At 47.7% G+C, this 24226-nt stretch overlaps 1 protein-coding gene across 4 annotated transcripts in view; it reads left to right on the forward strand.

Moving 5' to 3' along the window:
* The first annotated feature begins 9294 nt into the window (after window positions 1-9294).
* Window positions 9295-24226, forward strand: part of abtb1 (ankyrin repeat and BTB (POZ) domain containing 1) — a 98572-nt gene continuing 83640 nt past the window's right edge. Inside the window, exon 1 of one of the 4 annotated variants that reach the window (XM_086002099.1) lies at window positions 9295-9484. In XM_086002099.1, the coding sequence (XP_085858225.1) occupies window positions 9406-9484 (79 nt within the window). In that variant the 5' untranslated portion in view covers window positions 9295-9405. The remainder of the gene's footprint in view (window positions 9485-24226) is intronic. The other 3 variants (XM_086002098.1, XM_086002097.1, XM_086002101.1) reach the window with 3 other exon arrangements.

A 24226-nucleotide genomic window follows, 5' to 3' on the forward strand; every position in this document is an offset into this window, starting at 1 on the left:
CACCAGTTAATGTGTTTTTGATTGTGTTGGTTGAGGGAACAATGATAGCCAGGACACCAGGAGATCTTCAAATAGTGCGTGGGATCCTTATTGCAGGGTAATTTCCCACCAGGAGCACACATTGGAAGCTCAGCTGCTCACATAAGAACATAAGAATTAGGAGCAGGAGTCGGCTATTCGGCCCCTCGAGCCTGCTCCGCCATTCAATAAGATCATGGCTGATCTAATCTTCGCCTCAACTCCACTTTCCTGCCTGCTCCCCATAACCCTTGACTCCCCTGTTTTTCAAAAATTTGCCCACGGTTTTCTGCTTGGAGTGGTTGGGAAATCAAGGGCAGTGACATGAATCAGTCATTCATGAAAGACTTATGAAATAATACTGAGCGGCCTGCGGGTGGCGCTGTCCAGGGAGAGTATAAATACTCGGGCATGGGCCCAGCTTGCGCAGGACATTTTTAACAGGAACTAGTGAAGGACACAACTAGACCTCCATGTTGTAAAACAGTTGATTAAAGCTTTGTTTAATGCTTAGACCAAGTGCCAAGTAGTTTTCTTACATCAGGCAGTTTATGCCCAAAATTGCTAATACATGCTTCCTGGGCAAAGCTCCGCATCGGGAGCACAGACTCGTAAAACTGCCCCTTTAATGCCCATTCAAAGAGGCAAACAGAACTTGAGTTTAACCTCTCATCCATCGTATCGCAGCTCCAGCATAACAGCACTCCATCAGTGCTGCACTGGGAGTGTTTGCCTGGAGGAGGTGTTCAAGTCCGGAGAACATAAGAACATAAGAAATAAGAGCAGGAGTCGGCCATTTGGCCCCTCGAGTCTGCTCCGCCATTCAATAAGATCATGACTGATCTTCTACCTCATCTCCACTTTCCTGCACTATCCCCATAGCCCTTGATTCCCTTAATATCCAAAAATCTATCGATCTCTGTCTTGAATATACTCAACGACTGAGCATCCACAGCCCTCTGGGGTAGAGAATTCCAATGATTCACCACCTCTGAGTGAAGAAATTCCTCCTCATCTCAGTCCTAAACAGCCGACCCCTTATTCTGAGACTGTGACCCCTGGTTCTAGACTCCCCAGCCAGGGGGAACATCCTCCCTGCATCTACCCTGTCGAGCCCTGTAAGAATTTTGTATGTTTCAGTGAGATCACCTCTCATTCTTCTAAACTCTAGAGAATATAGGCCTAGTCTACTCAACCTCTCCTCATAGGACAATCCCCCCATCCCAGGAACCAGTCTGGTGAACCTTCGTTGCACTCCCTCTATGGCAAGTATATCCTTCCTTAGATAAGGAGACCCAAACTGTACACAATACTCCAGGTGTGGTCTCACCAGGGCCCTATATAATTGCAGTAAGACATCTTTACTCTTATACTCAAATCCTCTTGGTAATAAAGGCCAACATACCATTTGCTTCCTAATTGCTTGCTGTCCCTGCATGTTAACTTTCAGTGATTCGTGTACAAGGACACCCAGGTCCCTCTGAACACCAACATTTCCCAATCTCTCACCATTTAAAAAACACTCTACTTTTCTATTTTTCCTACCAAAGTGGATAACTTCACATTTCTCCACATTATATTCCATTTGCCACGTTCTTGCCCATTCACTTAGCCTGTCTATATCCCCTTGAAGCCTCCTTGCATCCTCCTCACAACTTACATTCCCACCTAGCTTTGTATCAGCAAATTTGGATATATTACATTTGGTCCCCTCCTACAAATCATTGATATAGATTGTGAATAGCTGAGGCACAAGCGCTGATCCTTGCGGTACCCCACTAGTTACAGCCTGCCAACCCGAAAATGACCTGTTTATTCCTACTCTCTGGTTTCTGTCCTCAATCCATGCTAGTATATTACCCCCAATCCCATGAGCCCTAATTTTGTTTAATAGCCTCTTGTGCGGCACCTTATCGAATGCCTTCTGAAAATCCGAATACACCACATCCACTGGTTCCCCCTTATCTATTGTGCTAGTTACAACTTCAAAAAACAGATTCGTCAAACACGATTTCCCTTTCATGAATCTGTGTTGACTCGGCCCAATCCTATTATTATTTTCTAAGTACCCTGTTACCACGTCCTTAATAATAGATTCTAGCATTTTCCCTACGACTGATGTCAGGCTAACTGGTCTGTAGTTCCCTGTTTTCTCTCTCCCTCCTTTCTTAAATAGTGCGGTTACATTTGCTACCTTCCAATCCGTGGGAACCGTTTTAGAGTCTTTGGAATTTTGGAAAATGACAACCAATGCATCCACTATCTCTATAGCCACTTCTTTCAAAACCCTAAGATGTAGACCATCAGGTCCAGGGGATTTACCGGCTTTCAGTCCCATTAATTTCTCCAGTGCTATTTTTTTATTAGCACTAATTTCTTTCAGTTCCTCATTCTTGCTAGACCTCTGGTTCTCCACTGTTTCCGGAAAGTTTTTGATTCTTCTTCTGTGAAGACAGACACAAAGTATTTGTTTAATTTCTCTCCCATTTCCTTATTCCCCATTATAATTTCTCCTGTCTCAGCCTGTAAGGGACCCACATTTACTTTTGCTAATCTTTTCCTTTTTACATACGTATAGAGGCTTTTACAGTCTGTTTTTATGTCTCTCGCTAGTTTACTCTCATATTCTATTATCCCTCTCTTTATCAATTTCTTGGTCCTCCTTTGCTGAATTCTAAAATCTTCCCAATCCTCAGGTTTACTACTCTTTATGGCAACATTTTAGCCTCTTCCTTTGATCTAATACTATCTTTAACTTCTCTTGTTAGCCACGGTTGGACTGCTTTTCCTGTGGGGTTTTTGTGCCTTAAAGGAATGTATATTTGTTGTAAATTATATATTAATTCTTTAAATGCTAGCCATTGCTTCTCTACCATCATACCTTTTAATGTAGTTTCCCAATTTACCTTAGCCAACTCGCCCCTCATATGTTTGTAGTTTGCTTTGTTTCGATTGAAGACCCTAGTTTCGGATTTAACTAAATCACTTTCAAACTGAATATAAAATTCTATCTTATTATGGTCACTCTTCCCTAAAGGCCCCTTTACTACAAGGTTATTAATTAACCCTTTCTCATTGCACAATACTCGATCTAAAGCCTGCTCCCTAGTTGGTTCCTGTAATGAAATCTGTTTGTTCTTGCCTGTATTCGTTTTGCACTCATGTATATTACCCTCCCCCACACGGTGTATGGTTTCACTTCCTCTTTCCTGACTAACCTGTATGGCTCATTCCTGCGAGCCAGTCAGTGTGTTGAGATGTTAGCTCTGATCTTAGTGATTAAAAGCCAACTTGTTAAAGTCTATAACTTCTAGTTTTGTGGTTATTGAAGGCACATCAATTTTAATCACTAAAGAATACTAGGATGGATCGACTCCTAAAACCAGAGCGTCTGGACTTGGATCCACATTCTGCTGAAGCATCAAATCAATTTGGACACTGGCTCAAATGCTTCGAACTCTTCGCGAGGGCCTCATCCGCTAGCGAGGTAGATAAACTGAGTCTACTGACTACTCGCGTTAATCATCGGATTTATTCATTCATCCGGGACGCCACCTCTTACACGGAGGCCATCACTATCCTGAAGGCCCAATACCAGAGGCCAGTAAACGAAGTGTACGCCAGACATCTGCTGGCTACACGCAGGCAGTGACCTGAGGAACCAATGGACGATTTCTTACAGGGCCTAAAGGACTTGGTCCGGGACTGTAACTGCAAGGCTGTGACGGCCAACGTGTACTCTGACGAATTGGTCCGCGATTCCTTCATCACGGGCCTCAAATCGAATTATATCCGGCAGAGACTGCTGGAGAAGGAGGTCCTGGACTTAAAAAAGGCAGTGGCCACTGCGCGATCGCTGGACGTGGCCCAGAAAAACTCTGACTCTTATTCTTCCGGCCATGCGGCCCTCACCGCCTCACGCGCGCCGAGCGGGCCGCCATCTTGGAATCAGCCATCTTCCCCATCCAGGTCTCAGACCAGCTCTACACCGCCGGAGTCCCCACACAGAAGTTCACGCAGGAGTCCTACTACAGCGGCAATGTCTCGAGGCCCGAAATGCTACTTCTGCGGCCAGGCCAAGCACCCCAGACAACGATGCCCAGCGAAGGACGCTACATGCTTCAAATGTAAGAAAAAGGGGCATTTTAGCAAAGTCTGCAGGGGGAATCCGATTTCCAACTCCGTCACCGCCTCGTGCGTGCCGTGCGGGCCGCCATCTTGGGATCCGCCATCTTTTCCCGACTCAACGGCCGCCCAGGGCCCAACAGTGGCTTCGATCACGGTGGATCAATCCAGGCCACACCCGTTGACAAAATCCATGATGGACATACAGGTAAACGGGAATTTAACGAAATGTTTAATTGACTGTGGGAGTACCGAGAGTTTTATCTACCCTAGCCAGGTACGGCAGCACTCATCAACGGTAACCCCTACACGGAGCAGAATTGCTATGGCTGCTAAGCCCCACACTTCGGACATTTTGGGCTACTGTGTGGTAACACTGACTGTAAAAGGCACGGACTACAAGGATTTTAAACTCCTCGTGATGCCAGAACTCTGTGTTGATGTAATCTTGGGCCTGGACTTCCAGTGCCACCACGAAAGTGTCACGCTAGCATATGGCGGGTCCCAGTCGCCACTCACAGTCTGTGGCCTATCAACCTTAAAAATCAGCCCGCCCTCTTTATTCGCTAATCTCGCTCCGAACTGTAGGCCCATAGCGACCAAAAGTAGATGGTACAGTCTGGAAGACAGACACTTTATCAAGGCGGAAGTGGACAGACTCCTGCGGGAAGGCATTATTGAATGCAGTACCAGTCCGTGGCGTGCCCAAGTAGTCATAGTTAAAAATAGCGAAAAGAAACGGATGGTAATTGACTACAGCCAGACTGTTAATATTTATACCCAGCTGGACGCCTACCCTTTACCCCGCATATCAGAAATGGTCAACCAGATCGCGCAATACCGAGTCTTCTCGACTATCGACCTCAAATCCGCGTATCACCAGCTCCCCATTAGAACGGAGGACCGCCCATACACCGCCTTTGAGGCGAACGGACGCCTCTACCATTTTCTCAGAGTGCCCTTCGGGGTAACAAATGGGGTCTCGGTCTTCCAACGTGAGATGGACCGCATGGTTGACGAGAATAAACTACAAGCTACCTATCCCTATCTGGACAATGTCACTATCTGCGGGCACAACCAGCAAGACCACGATCTAAATCTTGCGAGATTTTTAAAAACTGCCCTAAAGCTGAATCTAACCTACAACGAAGACAAATGTGTCTTCAACACAACCCGTCTCTGTATCCTCGGCTGTGTGGTGGAAGATGGGGTAATTGGACCGGACCCTGACTGATTACGCCCTCTAAAGGAACTGCCCCTGCCACACAATCCCAAAGCTTTAAAAAGGTGCCTGGGATTTTTTTCGTATTATGCCCAATGGGTGCCCAATTACTCTGATAAGGCCCGACCCCTCATTAAATCAACGTCCTTCCCACTATCAGGTGAAGCTCGGGAGGCTTTCACCAGTATCAAACAGGACATTGAAAGGGCTGCACTGTGTGCAGTGGACGAAAGCATTCCCTTTCAAGTTGAAAGCGATGCGTCAGACTTAGCTTTAGCTGCAACTCTCAATCAGGCTGGGAGACCTGTGGCCTTCTTCTCCCGAACCCTTCAGGGACCTGAAATCAGGCACTCTTCTGTCGAGAAGGAGGCACAGGCTATAGTGGAGGCAGTGCGGCACTGGAGACACTACCTAGCCGGCAAACATTTCACCCTGCTCACCGACCAGCGGTCGGTGGCTTTCATGTTTAATAACAAACAAAGGGGGAAAATCAAGAATGACAAAATACTCAGGTGGAGGATCGAACTATCCACGTTCGACTATGATATTATGTACAGGCCAGGAGCCCTTAATGAACCCCCAGACGCCCTATCGCGGGGAATGTGTGCCAGCATTCATACGGACAAATTACAGGGTCTCCACAATGACCTCTGTCACCCAGGGGTCACCCGACTATCCCATTTTATAAAGTCCCGCAATCTGCCCCACTCCATCGAGGAGGTCAGGGCAATGACCAGAGCCTGCCGCATCTGTGCGGAATGCAAGCCTCGTTTCTACAGGCCTGACCGTGCACACCTTATCAAAGCCACACGGCCATTTGAGCGCCTAAGTCTGGACTTCAAGGGACCCCTTCCTTCTGCCGACCGTAACGTATACTTCCTCAATATCATTGATGAATATTCCCGCTTCCCCTTCGCCATTCCCTGCCCAGACATGACCAGTGCCACGGTCATCAAGTGTCTCTGTAATCTATTCTGCATGTTTGGCATGCCGAACTACATACACAGCGATAGGGGGACGTCATTCATGAGTGACGAGCTGCGTCAGTTCTTGCTCTCAAAGGGGATAGCCACTAGCAGAACCACTAGCTACAACCCCCGGGGTAATGGGCAAGTGGAAAGGGAGAATGCTACTGTTTGGAAGGCTGTCACGTTAGCCTTAAAGTCAAAAGGCCTTCCGACCTCCCGCTGGCAGGAAGTCCTCCCAGACGTGCTCCACTCCATAAGGTCTCTGTTATGTACTGCCACTAATGCTACCCCTCACGAAAAGATGTTCGTTTTCCCCCGGAAATCGACCTCGGGCCTATCTCTACCTGCGTGGCTGACGTCCCCGGGGACAGTACTATTGCGGAAGCACGTGAGAGGCCATAAAACGGACCCCCTTGTGGAAAAGGTACAGCTCCTCCATGCAAACCCTCAGTACGCCTATATCGAATACTCTGACGGGCGAGAGGACACTGTTTCCATAAAAGACCTCGCTCCCTCGGGGAGCGGAGAGAACGATGGGAGACTACCCGAGGAAGACCTACACTACAAAGAGACAGGACGCCCAGAGGTATCAATACCCAACTTTAACCTGGAGGACACTGCAGATAACCTGGAAGACACTGCGGAGGCCTGGACAGCGGAGGAACCAGAATCCACTCCCCTAGAGGCACCCCAACCGGCTTTGCGCCGATCACTGAGAACTGCAAAACCTCCTGACAGACTCACTTATACCAACTTTTAAGAAACATCACCCCGATGGACTAAATCTAAAGGGGTGAATGTAATGAAATCTGTTTGTTCTTGCCTGTATTCGTTTTGCACTCATGTATATTACCCTCCCCCACACGGTGTATGGTTTCACTTCCTCTTTCCTGACTAACCTGTATGGCTCATTCCTGCGAGCCAGTCAGTGTGTTGAGATGTTAGCTCTGATCTTAGTGATTAAAAGCCAACTTGTTAAAGTCTATAACTTCTAGTTTTGTGGTTATTGAAGGCACATCAGTTCCTCAACATACTGATCTAGAAAACTATCTTGCATACATTCCATGAATTCGTCTTCCACACTAAATTTGGTTTGCCCAGTCTATATGTAGATTAAATTCCCCCTTGATTACTGTATTACCCTTGTTGCATGTGCCTCTAATTTCCTGTCCTCCTGAGAGTGCAGATGGGGCCTCGGTTTAATGTCTCATCCGAAAGAAGTCACCTCTGACGGTGCAGCACTCACTCAGCACTGCACTGGAGTGTCAGCCTAGATTTATGTGCTCAAGTCCCTGGAGTGGGACTTGAACCCACAACCTTCTGACTCAGAGGCGAGGGCGCTACCCACTGAGCCACAGCTGACACAGATCAGGTAACAATCCAGAGATTATTACCTTTGAGGTTCTGCTTCTTAATTTGGATCCTAGCTCCTCAAATTCCCTCAGCGGAACCTCATTCCTAGTTGTACCTATGTCGTTGGTTCCTACGTGGACCACGATAACTGGATCCTCCCCCTCCCACTCCAAGTTCTCTTCCAGCCGCGAGGAGATGTCTTTAACCCTGGCAGGCAACACAACCTTCGGAACTCTCGGTCGCGGCTGCAGAGAACAGTATCGATCCGCCTGACTATACTGTCCCCTACCACAACTACATTCCCTTTCACTCCCCCCAATTGAATGGCCTCCTGTGCCATGGTGCCATGGTCAGCTTGCTCATCCATCGTGCAGTCTTTTTCCTCATCCACACAGGCAGCAAGAACCTCATACCTGGAGAAGGGCAAAGGCTGAGGCTCCTCCAGCACTGCACCTGCCTGAGTTGCAGTCACACCCTCCTGTCCCTGACCACTAACCAGACCTGTACCACTACCTAACCTAAGGGGTGTGAGTGCCTCCTGGATCAAAGTGTCCAGGTAACTCTCCCCATCCCTGATGCCCCGCAATGTCTGCACCTCAGACTCCAGCTCAAAAACTCTGAGCTGAAGTTCCTCAAGATGCAGCCACTTACTACAAACGTGGTTGTCTGGGATCATAATGCTCTCCACAAACTCCCACATGCTATAGTTGCGGAGGTGGGACTTTGAATCCTACAAGGTTTGTGTGACCTAAAGACTAGAATGCAAACATTATCTGTCTTGTCTCAGCAAGTAGCACACTCACCTCTGAGTCAGAAGGTTGTGGGTTCTAAGTCCCACTCCAGAGACTTGAACACAAAAATCTAGGCTGACACTCCAATGCAGTGCTGACGGAGTGCTGCACTGTCGGAGGTGCCGTCTTTCGGATGAAACGCTAAACCGAGGCCCCGTCTGCTCTTTCAGGTGGATATAAAAAATCCCATGGCACTATTTTGCAGTGCAGGGGAGTTCTCCCCATGTCCAGGCCAGTATTTATTCCTCAATCAACATCACTAGAACAGATTATCTGGTCATTATCACATTGCTGTTCTTCCTTCCTTCCCTCCCTACCTACCTCTCCTCCCTCCTTCCTTTCTTTTTATTCTTTCATTTCCAGACTTTAGAATCAGCAATGCAACCTCCACGGAGCAGTGAAAGAGGTCAAATGTTAAACCAAAATAAGGAGTCAATCAACGCTCTAATTAAATACAACCTTGACAGTGTGTGTACGAATCTGCCAACTGGTGACCGCAATACACCGCACGATGAATGTGCGGTGGGAGGACTCGGTGCTCCTCCCGGGCGGCAGGTGGCGCTGTGCCGGACGGTGGGAGGACCCAGTGCTCCTCCCGGGCGGCAGGTGGCGCTGTGCCGGGCAATGCGGTGGGAGGACCCGGTGCTCCTCCCGGGCGTCAGGTGGCGCTGTGCCGGGCAGTGCGGTGGGAGGACCCGGTGCTCCTCCCGGGCGTCAGGTGGCGCTGTGCCGGGCAGTGCGGTGGGAGGACCCGGTGCTCCTCCCGGGCGGCAGGTGGCGCTGTGCCAGGCAGTGCGGTGGGAGGACCCGCTGCTCCTCCCGGGCGGCAGGTGGCGCTGTGCCGGGCGGTTTGGCGGGGCCGCCGCCTCCTCAGGGCAGCTCAACAACAACAAAAACAGCAGCGGCGGCGCTCGGGAATATCGGGCCGATGCCTGGAACCGGGGGAGTGCGATGGATACGAGCGAGCTCTTTACCAGCTGCAGGAAGGGGGAACTCTCCCGAGTGCGGTGAGTCCGGCTGCGGCGGAGGGGATGTGTGGAGGGTGAGGAGTGAGGGGGTAGAGTGTGAGTGATGGGTGAGAGGAGGGAATGTGGTTTGGGAGATTGGGAGTGTGGTTTGAGGGGTTGGAGTGTGAGGGGAATGGAGTGTGAGAGGAGGGGAGTGTGAGGGAGGGGAGGTGTGAGGGAGGGGAGTGTGAGGGAGGGGGTGTGTGAGGGAGGGAGAGTTTGAGGGAGGGGAGTGTGAGGGAGAGTGTGAGGGAGGGAGAGTTTGAGGGGAATGGAGTGACGGGGGGAGTATGAGGGGATATAGGGGGAGGGGAGTGTGAGGGAGGGAGAGTTTGAGGGGAATGGAGTGACTGGGGGGGAGTATGAGGGGATATAGGGGGGAGGGGAGTGTGAGGGAGGGAGAGTTTGAGGGAGGGGAGTGTGAGGGAGGGAGGGAGAGTGTGGGAGGGAGAGTTTGAGGGGAATGGAGTGACTGGGGGGGAGTATGAGGGGATATAGGGGGGAGGGGAGTAAATGGGCCGAAACGATAACGGCCACAGAGACTCCCCATCTTCATCAGAAGATCCTCCCTGTATCCCGTTGACCTTGTGTGATTTTTGGAGTCAGGATCTTTAGTTACCCAAACATATGAAGTGGTTATGTTCCGTACACACGCTGCCAAAAAGGGGGCAAAGTCTTGCCTCCCAGAGTAAGTGGCTACACTCGGTCTCGCCGTCCCCACACGTCTGGCAGCGACAGTGGCGTTATTGGTGATGAATGACTAACATTAGACCGGTAGATCCTCCAGTGGCGAATTCACATCACAATTTACTGGAAAAATAATTCAAATTATTATTAGCGAGCACATGCGGATCAGGAACAGCATGGCTAATGTCTGCGTCACTTCCGAGGTACTGGGGCCTGACAGATGGAAGAACAGGTTGTTTACTGGGGTGCCTTTAGGAGCAATGATAATGTGGGGATGGGTCACAGTCTGTCCAGCTTGGGTTTAATTTGATTGCTGAGTTTGTACTGGAAACATAGCATCGTATATAAATATATAAACCAGCTTTAAGAAAGGACCCGTATGCATTGGGTTCATAGAAACCTAACCGTACAGGAGGAGGCCATCGGCCCATCGTGCCTGTGCCGGCTCTTTGAAAGAGCAGTTGTGTTTAGTCCTGCTTTTTGTCCGTATCCCTGTACGTTGCTCACCCTCAAGTACCGTCCAACTCCCTTTTTAAATTATTGATGGAATCAGCTTTCACCACCTTTCAGGTTGCGCGTTCTAGATCCTGACAACTCTGCGTGAAAAATGTTCTCCTCATCTCCCCATTAGATTTTTTTCCAGTGATTTTGAATCGATGACCTCTGGTTATTGACTCGCTCGCCAGAAGGAATATTTTTTCCCTATCTACTCTATCAAAACCTCTCATCATCTTGAAAACCTCAACTAGTTTGCCTCTTAACCTTCTCTGTTCCAAAGAGAACAGTCCTAACTTTTTCCAACCTCTCCTCCTAACTGAAGTCCCTCATCCCTGGTAACCTCCTCTTTACCCTTTCCAAGGCCTTTACATCTTTCCTGAAGTGTGGGGCCCAGAATTGTCCACAGTACTCCAGCTGAGGCCTAACCAGTGATTTATAAAGTTCCAGCATGATCTCTTTTGTCTCTCAAACTGCACGCGATCCCTCGCCCTATTTCATTGCCGGTTGCACTCCAAGCTCAATAAATCAGAATATAGAAAATCGTACCAGTTGGGGAAAACCAGAACATACCTGGCTGTCAAAATACTTCTTGATTGTTGCTTAAGATTTCAGTGAAGTTTCTGGAACAGGTCAGTAAAAATGTTATCCACTGGCAACCTGCCGAGTGAGTGAATACTTCACTGGCTGAGCCCGCCAATGCTATTCTGTAATGGTCTTAAGTGGCTGTATTGATCGCAGTGGCATTAATTCAGCAAACCCCATCTGGCCATTCCGTTTAATGGGGGCCCGGTTATGATAATTAGCTGGTCAGCTTTTCGGCCCGGGTCCCTGTGAGCATGCGCAGATGCCCCAGGAAATTATGGCATGGTGTAAATAATGGCACATGTCACTTGCGCCATAATTTCCTGGAATTTCTGCACTGCAGAAGCGACGTACGTCATTGCGCAAGTTTTCCTGCAAATTCAACAACAACAACTTGTATTTATATAGAGCGCCTTTAACGTAGTAAAATGTCCCAAGGCGCTTCACAGGAGTGTTATAAGACAAAAAATTTGACATTGAGCCACATAAGAAGAAATTAGGGTGGATGACCAAAAGCTTGGTCAAAGAGATAGGTCAGGCCCGTTATTTGTTAACACTGCTATGTGAATTGCCAATTAAGCTGACATTTGTCATCAGTGATGAAAGAAAGACTTGCATTTATATATCGCCTGTCACGACCACCGACGTCCCAAAGTGCTTTAAGCCAATGAAGTACTATTTGAAGTGTAGTCACTGTTGTAATGTAGGAAACGTGGCAACCAATTTGCACACAGCAATCTCCCACAAACAGTAATGTGACAATGACCAGATAATCTGTTTTAGTGATGTTAATTGAGGGATAAATATTGGCCAGGACACCGGGGAGAACTCCCCTGCTCTTCTGTGAAATAGTGCCACGGGATCTTTTACATCCACCCGAGAGGGCAGACGGAGCCTCGGTTTAATGTCCCATCTGAAAGACGGCACCTCCGACAGGGCAGCACTCCCTCAGTACTGGCACTGGGAACATCAGCCTAGATTTTGTGCTCAAGCCTCTGGAGTGGGACTTGAACCCACAACCTTCTGACTCCGAAGCGAGGGTGCTACCAAGGCTCAACTGGTAGCACCCTCAAGGCAGGCCTCAAGCCTACTAGTGGGCACCGCATGCTCCTTCTCCATGGGTGCGGATATAGCCGCGGAAGAGAGGCGGGTAGTTGGGCCGAACGACCCCCTCAACCGCGCTTTGCCTGGAACTCTGGATGGTCACCTTGGCCAGGCTCAGGAGCAGTCCCTCAAGGAGGTCCTCCAACTTGCCCGCTCCCCTCAGCACCGAGTGGCCAAAGATCAGGCACGTGGGACTGAATTGCAGCCAGAAATTGATGCCCATTATTCGTTAAGGTTTACAAGAGACATACTTGACTTATTAAGGTTTATGAAGCAACCAAGAAAGAAACTCGGGCTGTGATTTCACTCCCTAGACTGTCCTTATCTTGTTCCCTGTTTTGCTGTGGCAGTCGGTAGCAGGCCCTAACCCAGCGAGCTGACCTGAGATTTTTATACTGCGTTACCAGTTTGAGAAGGGTAGCCAAAGACCGTGAAGCATGGTCATTAAACTGAGTTATATTACGGGCTGCGCCTGGCTCTGAATCTCATTCTGCTCCCCAACAGTCCTGCATAGCTCTGCGTTTGTATACGGAAGGGCTTCTACTGGCTCTGTGTGGCCATCTCTTAATGTTAGGGGAGAGCAAGTGGTGAGGATCCACTCTCTTATGACTGCAATAAGTTTAGAAATTTCCTCCACCACACAAAGTGGAGGAGAAGCATCCGGGAAGGCGCCGAACACCTCGAGTCTCTTCGCCGGGAGCGAGCGGAAGCCAAGCACAAGGAGCGCACGTCAACCCAAGCACCCCACCCACCCGCCCCTTCAACCACTGGCTGCCCCACCTGTGACAGAGACTGTAGGTCCCACATTGGACTCATCAGTCACCTGAGAACTCATTTTTAAATGGAAGCAAGTCATCCTCGGTTCGGAGGGACTGCCTAAGAAGAAGGAGAAGAAGAAGACTGCCCGTGTGTGGCCATCTCTTAACGTTAGGGGAGAGCAAGTGGTGAGGATCCACTCTCTTATGACTGCAGTAAGTTTAGAAATTTCCCTGGATGTCCAGGGAACTTCCTGACGACCTTTTAAACCTAGTTTCACTTTGGATTGGAGTTATACTCCATACAGTGTCAAGCGCAAGTGGCATAACATGACCTACCCCCGCCAGCGAGCAGGTTTCACCACTACTCCGCTCGCGTGCATTTCCAGAGTGAAATTGTGCGCTGACTTTGAAGGTATGCTGCTTATTTCCTGTTGCTATAAACCTAGAACCGCTTCTCATTGATACAAAGGTAGCAGCCAATGTTATAGTACGGTGCATTGAGGGACAGCATCAGCGCTGTCCATATTAAGGGAAGAAAGACTTGCATTTATACAGTGCTTTCCACAACCTCAAAGTGCTTTACAGCCAATTAAGTGCTTCCGAAGTGTAGTCACTGTTGTAATGTAGGAAACGCGGCAGTCAATTTGCGCACAGCAAGCTCCCACAAACAGCAATATGATAATGACCAGATACAGGAAACTCTTTATTATCCGGGACCGGCGTGGTGCCGGTTTATCAAAAAGTCCAGATTACAGAGAGGTATAGTTTTAAAAGGTACGAGAGCTCCGTACACAGCAAGAAATCCAGGCTTCCCTGTTGCTTAGCAACATGTGCAGGAACTCCGGCCACAGACCAAGCGTCCCTGTTGCATAGCAACAAGTGTAGGAGCCCCAGTTACACAGCCACAGATCCAGGAACTGCCACTAATATGAAGTAAAACTTACCTGAACCTACTCCCTGAATTTTGCTGGTTAACAGAGGTTTCCGGTTATTTAGGTGCCGATAAATCGAGAGTTTCCTGTAATCTGTTTTAGTGATGTTGATTGAGGGATAAATATTGGCCAGGACACTGGGGAGAACTCCCCTGCTCTTCTTCGAAATAGTGGCCGTGGGATCTTTTACGTCCACCTTACGGGGCCTCGGTTTAACGTCTCAGCCGAAAGACGACACCTCCGACAGTGCAGCACACCCTCAGCACTGCACTGGGAGTGTCCGCCTAGAATTTGTGCTCAAGTCTCTGGAGTGGGACTTGAACCTTCTGACTCGGAGGGCGAGAGTGCTGCCCACTGAGCCACGGCTGACACGAAGGATATGTATTGACCAAGACTAAGAGTGCGATTCATGACCAGCAATTGTTGCACAGATTCCAAACTTACTCAGACAAGTGGCACTCCGCTCAAGAGTGATGTACATAAAAGAAAGCTACATTTTAAAACTAACATGAATGATCCTCATTGGCTCAGTGTTATAGAAAGTACAGTTACCATAGTGAGGAATGGAAGAACTATTTGGATGTAGTAAGTTAAAATCCAACACCTTATTACAGAGAGTTTAACTACACCTGTATTATATAGATGGTGCTTCTACGCACAACCCACACAAGTTAATTCTGGAGTTAATGGATTAAGCAATATTTTAATAAATGCAAATTCATATTTGATGGGTGTTTTAATTATGCAAGCACTTCCTTTGATACTCACCAATGTCAAACGCTATAATTATTAAATGGGGAGGTTTAAAAACTCCCTGTTATGCACATATCCTGGAACTCATTATTGCCCTTTGATGATTCATCCTTTTTGAAGTCTGTTTTTGTTTTGTGCACCAGTTTCTTTGCAATCCCTCCGTGGCGCTGATTGATGCTGGAATGTAGTTTCACAGGTGCCGGTAACCCTCTGGTACCTTAGTTAGTGAGTGTCAGCAAATGTCTGGAGGGCATCGCAGTTAACATTTTATTCCTGTCTTGCCCGGCAACGCACATAATGCACATCCTGGTATAGAATCATATAGCAGAGGCTGGAGAGATGGCGCAGGAGAGAGGGCTTCAGATTCCTGGGGCATTGGGGGTTCTGGGGGAGGTGGGACCTGTACAGGCCGGACGGGCTGCACCTCAACAGGGCCGGAACCACTATCCTCACGGGGAGGTTTGCTAGTGCTGTTGGGGAGGGTTTAAACTAATTTGGCAGGCGGATGGACACCAGGATGTAACATTAGAAAGGGGAAATAAAGAGCTCAAAGGATTGGGAGCGGCAGAGAGCACTAAAGTAAGAAATGGTAAGATATTCGGTGAGGTCAAACTAAGAGAGAATACAGGATGGTCTAAGATGGGTTTACAGTGTATGTATGTGAACGCACAAAGTGTGGTAAACAAGGTAACTGAGCTTCAGGCACAAATAGCCACATGGGAATATGATGTGGCAATAACTGAGACCTGGCTCAAAAAAGGGCAGGATTGGGTATTAAATATTCCTGATTATAAGGTGTTCAGGAAAGATAGGGAAGGAAAGATAGGAGGTGGTGTGGCAGTATTGGTTAAGGAGAATGTTACAGTGCTGGAGAGGGAGGATGTCCTGGAGGGGTCAAGGACAGAGTCTATATGGCTAGAGTTAAGAAATTATGGAGGTGCCATTCCACTACTCTGTGTATTCTATAGACCACCAAATAGTGGGAAAGATATGGAGGAGCAAATTGGCAGAGAAATTACAGCAAAGTGCAAGAACTATAGAGTAGTGATAATGGGGTCTTCAACTATCCGAACATAGACTGGGATTGTAATAGTGTTAAGGGCAGAGAGGGGGAAGAATTTCTGAAGTGTGTTCAGGAGCACTTTCTTGATCGGTATGTTTCCGGCCCGACGAGGGAGGAGGCATTGCTGGATCTGGTTCTGGGGATGTGCGGGTTAGGTTGATTGGCTATGATAAATTGACCCTTAGTGTTAGGGGGATTAAATACGTGGGGTTACGGGGATCGGGTGGGATATGTGTCGGTGCAGGCTCGATGGGCCGAAATGGCCTCTATCTGCACTGTGGGGTTTCTGTGATTCTGTGATTTCTGTGAATGAGGTGGGTCAAGTGGAGTAAGTGTCATTAGGTGAACATTTAGGGAACAGTGATCATAGTGTCATAAGGTTTAGATTAGCTATGGAAAAGGACAGGGAGCAATCTAGAGTAAGAATGTTTAACTGGGGGAAGGCCAATTTCAGTGGGAGGAGAACGGATCTGGCCCGGGTAAACTGGAATCAAAGGTTGGCAGGCAAAACTGTAATGGAACAATGGGCCGCCTTTAAAGAGGAAATAGTTCAGGTACAGTCGAGGTACGTTCCCACTAGAGGGATAGGCAGGGCAACTAAAGTCAGGGCTCCCTGGATGATGAAAGAGATAGAGAATATGATGAAGCAGATAAAGAGCGTGTATGACAGATGTCAGGTTGCAAAGACATCTGAGAATCAGGCTTTATATAGAAAGGTCAGAGGAGAAGTGAAAAAGAAAATAAGAGGGGCAAAGAGAGGGTATGAGAATAGAATGGCAGCCAACATAAAAGGTAATCCAAAAGTCTTCCATAGGCATATAAATAGTAAGAGGAGGGGTGGGGCCGATTAGGGACCAAAAAAGGAGGTAGAGGGTGTGGCTGAGATGCAAAGTACTCGTTTAATATCTGTCTTCACCAAGGAAGGGGATGCTGCCATAGACATAGTGAAGGAGGAGGTAGTGGAGATACTTGATAGTATGAAAATTGATAAAGAAGAGGTATTCAAAAGGCTGGCTGTACTTAAAGTAGGTAAATCACCAGGAGCAGATGGATGCATCCTAGGATGCTGAGGGAATTGAGGGCGGGAATCACGGAAGTACTGGCCATAATATTCCAATCCTCCATAGATACGGGGGTGGTGCCAGAGGACTGGAGAATTGCAAATGTTGCACCATTGTTCAAAAAAGGGTGTAAAGATAAACCCAGCAACTACAGGCCAGTCAATTTAATCTCTGTAGCGGGGAAGCTTTCAGAAACAGTAATCAGGGACAAAATTAACAGAAACTTGGATAGGTGTGGATTAATTAAGGAAAGCCAGCACGGACTTGTTAAAGGCAAATTGTGTTTAACCAGCTTGATTGAGTTTTTCGATGAGGTAACAGAGAGGGTTGATGAGGGTAATGCGGTTGACATAGATTTTCAAAAGGCGTTCGACAAAGTGCCACATTATAGGCTTGCCAACAAAGTTGAAGCCCATGGAATAAAAGGGACAGTGGCAGCATGGATACGGAATTGGCTAAGTGACAGGAAACAGAGAGTAGTGGTGAACGGTTGTTTTTCGGACTGGAGGAAGGTATACAGTGGTGTTCCCCAGGGGTCGTAACTAGGACCACTGCTTTTCTTGATATATATTGGGGCAGTAATTCCTCCCCAAACGCGTGAGTACGGAAGGGGTACTCGCGCGTCTTGTCGGAGGAAATGCCGGTTTTCAGCATGCGCAGCGCATGCGCTGAAAACCGGCATTTCCTCTCCTCTAACCCAAGAGTTGAAGAGGCTAGTGCGTGCGCTGTAGGGGGCAGCGCGTGCGTCTTGGATTTCCTCTGTTTTGGGGGATTTGCGCACGTCTAAAGGCCTCCGGTCTTTACGCTTGTAAAAAGCACACGTAAGTATTTATTTTTACAGGTAAGTGGTATTTTAGTGCAATTTAGAATTTTTTTTCCACAGGTTTATTATTTTAAAGAATCTACAATAAGGTAAGTTTAGTTTTAGATCCTTTTTATTAAAAATTCATTTTTTTCAACAAAAAAAAATTATTGTTTACATTTTTTTAAAAACTTATTTATACTTAATTTAATGATTGGGATGTTTTTTAAAATTTTATTTAAAGTTTAAGTAGTGTTTTGGGGTGCAGTACTTCTCATGAGTTTGACAGTTCTTACTCTCAAACTTAAGAATGAAGTTTCCCCTCCCCTGATTGGCTGAACAGTGCTCACCTGATCCCAGCCGGCACATCGCACTAACTACGCCGCTGGGTCAGGTTAGCACATCGCGCCGACAGCTGAACCGGGCCTGTGAAAGGAAATCCACTGCGGGCCAGGTTTCAGATGTCTGCGCGCAGGGTGAGTGCACATCGGGGGCTTGCACGCGCGGCAAGCCCCCGACACCAAGTTCTGGGCCATTAATGACTTGGATGTGGGTGTACAGGGCACAATTTCAAAATTTGAAGATGAGACAAAACTTGGAAGTATAGTGAATAGTGAGGAGGATAGGGATAGACTTCAGGAAGACATAGACAGGCTGGTGGAATGGGCGGACACGTGGCAGAAAGTGTGAAGTGATACATTTTGATAAAGAATAGAGAGAGGACATCTAAATTAAAGTGGGTACACGAACAGAGACCCGGGGGTATATGTGCGCAAATCGTTGACGGTGGCAGGGCAGGTTGAGAAAGCGGTTAAAAAGGCTAGCGCGCTCCCAGGCTTCATAAATAGAGTGGAAATTATGATGAACCTGTATAAAACACGGGTTTGGCCTCAACTGGAGTATTGTGTCCAATTCTGGGCACCGCACTTTAGGAAGGATATGAAGGCTTTAGGGGAGGTGCAGAAAAGATTTACGAGAATGATTCCAGGGATGAGGGACTACAGTTACGTGGATAGACTGGAGAAGCTGGGGTTGTTCTCCTTGGAGCAGAGAAGATTGAGAGGAGATTTGATAGAGTTGTTCAAAATCATGAGGGGTCTGGTCAGAGTCGACAGAGAGAAACTGTTCCCATTGGCAGAAGGGTGGAGAACCAGAGGACACAGATTTAAGGTGATTGGCAAAAGAACCAAAGGCGACGTAAGAAAAAACTTTTTAACACAGCGAGTGGTTAAGATCCGGAATGCACTTCAGAAAGGGTGGTGGAGGCAGCCTCTATCTTATCTTTCAAAAAGGGAGTTGGATAAGTATCTGAAGGAAAATAATTTGCAGGGCTCCGGGGAAAGGGCAGAGGAGTGGGACTAGCTGAGAGCTAGCACGGGTTCGACGGGCTGAATGGCCTTCTGTGCTGTAACCATTCTGTGATTCAGACAAGGCAGCCGTTCGACCCATCGTGCCTGTGCCGGCTCTTTGAAAGAGCTCTCCAATTAGTCCCACTGCCCTGCTCTTTCCCCCATAGTCTTGCAAATTTTCTCCCCTCACTTAACCAGAAATGAGGAACTGGAAACTTGGCTAAATTTTTTTCGGTTTCCCCTCCCCTAGTGTCAGCCATGGCTCAGTGGGCAGCGCCCTCGCCTCTGAGCCAGAAGGTTGTGGGTTCAAGTCCCACTCCAGGGACTTGAGCACAAAAATCTAGGCTGGCACCCAGTACTGAGGGAGCGCAGCACTGTCGGAGGTGCCGTCTTTCGGATGAGACGTTAAATCGAGGCCTCGTCTGCTCTCTCAAGTGGACATAAAAGATCCCATGGCACTATTTTGAAAAAGAGCAGGGAGTTCTCCCCGGTGTCCTGGGCCAATATTTATCCCTCAATCAACATCGCTAAAACAGATTATCTGGCCATTATCACATTGCTGTTTGTGGGAGCTTGCTGTGTGCAAATTGGCTGCCGCGTTTCCTACATTACAACAGTGACTACACTTCAAAAAGTACTTCATTGGCTGTTAAGTGCTTTGGGATGTCTGGCGCTATATAAATGCAAGTCTTTCTACCTCAGATGCTCTGACGCCAATTGCAGCACCCTGGCTGCTGTTCTGGTGGAGATTAGCTCACTGAGTACAGGCTAGGGATGTCCTTCCTGATCAATATGGCCTGGGACCACACCAGTGCATTTGCTCTTCCAAACTGCCTGGGAGTTCTTCCTTAAGTAAAGTAAACTGGATGTCAAAATATCAGCTATTCATCTCCGCAGTGAATATTCAAATAGTGCAATTGAGATTTAAATGTTGCACGTGAGGATGCAGAGAAAGAAAAGGTTTACAATGTTGTCCCAGTGTTGGTATTATTTCATGAGTCAGTTAAAATGTCAGCGAACCCTCCCTATCTCTGGAACCTCCTCCTCCGAGATCTCTGCGCTCCTCCAATTCTGGCCTCTAGTGCATCCCTGATTTTCTTCGCTCCACCATTGGCGGACGTGCCTTCAGTTGCCCAGGCCCTAAGCTCTGGAATTCCCTCCCTAAACCTCTCCGCCTCTCTACTTCTCTTTCCTTCCTTAAGACACTCCTTAAATCCTACCTCTTTGACCAAGCTTTTGGCCATCTGCCCTAATATCTCCTTAGGTGGCTCGGTGTCACATGATGTTTGATATCGCTCCTGTGGAGCATCTTGGGACCTTTTACTCTGTTAAAGTTGCTATATAAATACAAGTTGTTGTAGGAATACATCAATGTTTAACCGTGGGCTTGTGTTGAACCAATTCTTTGTAATATTTATCCAGCACCCTCCTTGCTGATCTATCCAGCACAACCCTAACCAAACACCACCTGAGTTCTGCAGTCTGGATCCTATCCCGCTGAAAAGTCCCCGACACCCAGCAGTCCTGCCCTTGCTGACCGCCACTTCAGACCTCTTGGTGCCCTTGCTGACCGCCACTTCAGACCTCTTGGTGGCCTTGCTACTCCCTATCTCAGCAACACAGGTGATCTCCACTCTTCCAACTCTAGTCTGCAGCATGTCCCTTCCCTCGCTCGCTCCAATCCTGGCCGAACAGGCTCCGGGGGGCTGAATGGCCTACTCGAGTTCCTATCTTCCACCATCAGTGGGAGAGCCTTCAGGCACCGTGCACTCTGATTTTTCCCCCCCAATTTTGCCGTGCTATCTCACGCCCTGTTTTCAAAACCAAAGTTTATATAAATGCAAGTTGTTGTTGTTGACCTCTTTGATAGCGCCTTCGGTTACCCCACATACAGGAAACTTTTTTTTATCTGGGACCGGAGTGGTGCCGGTTTATCAAAAAGTCCGGATTACAGAGAGTTATAGTAAAAGGTACGAGAGCCCCGTACACAGCAACAAATCCAGGCTTCCCTGTTGCTTAGCAACAGGTGCAAGAACCCCCGGCCACAGACCAAGCGTCCCTGTTGCTTAGCAACAAGTGCACGAACCCCAGTTACACAGCCACAGATCCAGGAACGGCCACTAATATGAAGTAAAACTTACCTGAACCTACTCCTGAATTTTGCCGGTTAACAGAGATTTCCGGTTATTTAGGTGCTGGTAAATTGAGAGTTTCCTGTACTTGCCTTAGAGGCGGTGTAACGAAGGTTCACTAGATTGATCCCTGGAATGAGAGGGGTTGTCCAATGAGGAGAGATTGAGTAGATTGGGCCTAAACTCTCTGGAGTTTAGAAGAATGAGAGGTGATCTCATTGAAACATATAAGATTCTGAGGGGGATTGACAGGGTAGATGCTGAGAGGTTGTCTCCCCTGGCTGGAGAGTCTAGAACTAGGGGGCATAGTCTCAGGATAAGGGACCGGCCATTTAAGACTGAGGTGAGGAGGAATTTCTTCACTCAGAGGGTTGTGAATCTTTGGAATTCTCTGCCCCAGAGGGCTGTGGATGCTGAATCGTTGAGTATATTCAAGGCTGAGATCGATAGATTTTTGAACTCTAGAGGAATCCAGGGATATGGGGATCGGGCGGGAAAGTGGAGTTGAGGTTGAAGATCAGCCATGATCTTATTGAATGGCGGAGCAGGCTCGAGGGGCCGAATGGCCGACTCCTCCTAATTCTTTTGTTCTAACTTCTCCCTTCCTTCCTGCTCACTGCCCTCCTGTAAAGCCCCTTAGGATGTTTCATTGCAGAAAAGGTGCCATATTAAAAGTGCGTTGTAATTTGCTCATATATTTTAAACATTTAAAAAAACAACTTTATTTTCAACTTTTGGAAATCGGACTCAAAATACAGAAAAGAAACAGAAATGCTGGAAATACTCAGCAGGTCAGACAGCATCTGTGCAGTGAGAAACCGAGAGAGTTTGGAAAACCCATTCATTGTAAAAAGGAAGACTTGCATTTCTATAGCGCCTTTCATGACCTCGGGACGACCCAAAAAGCTTTACAGCCAATGAAGTACTTTTGAAGTGTGGTCACTGTTGTAATGTAGGAAACGCAGCAGCCAATTTGCACACAAACAGCAGTGTGATAATGATCATGTAATTTTTTAGTGTTGTTGATTTGAGGGATAAATATTGGCCAGGACACCGGGGATAACTCCCCTGCTCCTCTTCGAATAGTGCCATGGGATCTTTTACATCCACCCGAGAGGGCAGACGGGGCCTCGGTTTAATGTGTCATCCAAATGACGGCATCTCCGACAGTGCAGCACTCCCTCAGCACCGCACTGGGAGTGTCAGCCTGGATTTTTGTGCTCAAGTCTCTGGAGTGGGACTTGAACCCATGACCTTCTGACTCCGAGGCGAGGGTGCTGCCCACTGAACCACAGCTGGAATAAGTAGAACAATTACAATTCTGGAGGGAATACAGTACCATGTCAGGAAAAACATGAACTGCGAAGAAGCAAGAAGGTGGTGCACTACTGCACTCGGCAACTAGGGATGGGCAATTTATGTGGCCTTGCCAGCATCACCCACATCCCGAGAACAAATGGGCGTGGGGGTGAAAATCCGGCATGCCAAGAGCACCTCATAGTCCAGGAGTCCAAGGCCATCGATACGTAAGCTGAGAATCACAGTCTAGAGAGTAATAGAAATAACAACACTGGGCAGCTAAACGTGTTATTCCAGGGTGACTGTCAGAAAGGAACAAGGGAGGCAGAGACGGGAGGGAGGGGAGGTGGGGGGTATGAAAGCTACAGTAAAGATGAGGGGGGGTCACCATTTATATATGGCAATTAATGTGTGTTTAACAATGCATACAAGTCTGAAGGGAAATACGAGCTTAAGTGCTCTGGAGGGAGTATTGAGTTATCCATCCCCGACAAAACTTGGGTGACGTTTCCCCAATCCATACACACTATCAGTTGTGAAGGGTATTTATTCGGGATGCTGAACCCTGTTGGTGCTATTTGAATGCACTGCCTGAAAAGGTGGTGGAAGCAGATTCAATAGTAACTTTCAAAAGGGAATCAGATATATACTTAAAGGAAAAGATCTGCAGGGCTACAGGGAAAGAGCAAGGAGGAGTGGGACTAATCAGATCACTCTTTCAAAGAGCTGGCACGATGGGCCGAATGGCCTCCTTCTGGTGCTGTAAGATTCTATGATACTTAGGTAAACGAAGGTGGTGGGCAAGCAGAATTATGGTGAGATAGCAAACATTGTATGAATTTTACAAATGAGTAAAACACATGTCACTAAATCTCTGGGGAGTATTTGCCTCATCTGTGAGCACTTTGTTTAATGAGCAGCGATGTCGGGCAAAATCCCTGAGGTTTTACTGATCTTTGTTTTCCAGACCCATCACCAAAATGTAAGACACGTGATTGGTGATGTGATTTTCGTGCAATGTTATTTTTTAAGTGGGAACTGAAAAGTATTGCGTGCGAGGGGGGGGTCGGGGGAGAGGTGAATCATTGCCTTTTTAGGCAGGGAGAAAATGCAGCATTATAGACAATGATGGTTTTGTGGCCAGAATTAAACGATCATGTATAATAGAGAGAAAAAGAAAAACCGTGAATCCTGGAACTCTGAAATAAAGCGCGTAATAAGGTCAGACAGCACCTGAATGAGGAAGATAGGTTAGCGCTTCAGTTGGGCGGAGGCTCCTAGCCAAAATGTTAACCTGTCCTTTTGCTTTCAGATGCCAGCCAACTCGCTGTATAATTCCAGCTTTTTTTGCTTTTTTTAAATTAAAGCTTCATGACCCACTTTTTCTGGGATGACGGTGTGTAACAGCTTCATTGCATTGCAGTGTTTTATATGCTTGCATTGTTGGTGAGAGGGGGCCTGGCGTTCTGGTCGGATGGTGCTTACGGTACAGGACTAGCAACCCTCAAGTCGTGACTTCAGATCTGAAGACTCAGTAAATATGCTAATTTGGCACTTGAAAAAGTGACCATGGAAGCTGTGGTTAAAAACCCCACAGGTTCATTAATGACCTTCACTCTCGCCCTCGGAGTCAGAAGGTTGTGGGTTCAAGTCCCACTCCAGAGACTTGAGCACAAAAATCTAGGCTGACACTCCAGTGCAGCGCTGAGGGAGTGCTACAGT

Source organism: Somniosus microcephalus, chromosome 11 (assembly GCF_052327205.1).
Source record: "Somniosus microcephalus isolate GS21.2 chromosome 11, FLI_Smic_1.0, whole genome shotgun sequence".
Taxonomy (NCBI): Eukaryota; Metazoa; Chordata; class Chondrichthyes; order Squaliformes; family Somniosidae; genus Somniosus; species Somniosus microcephalus.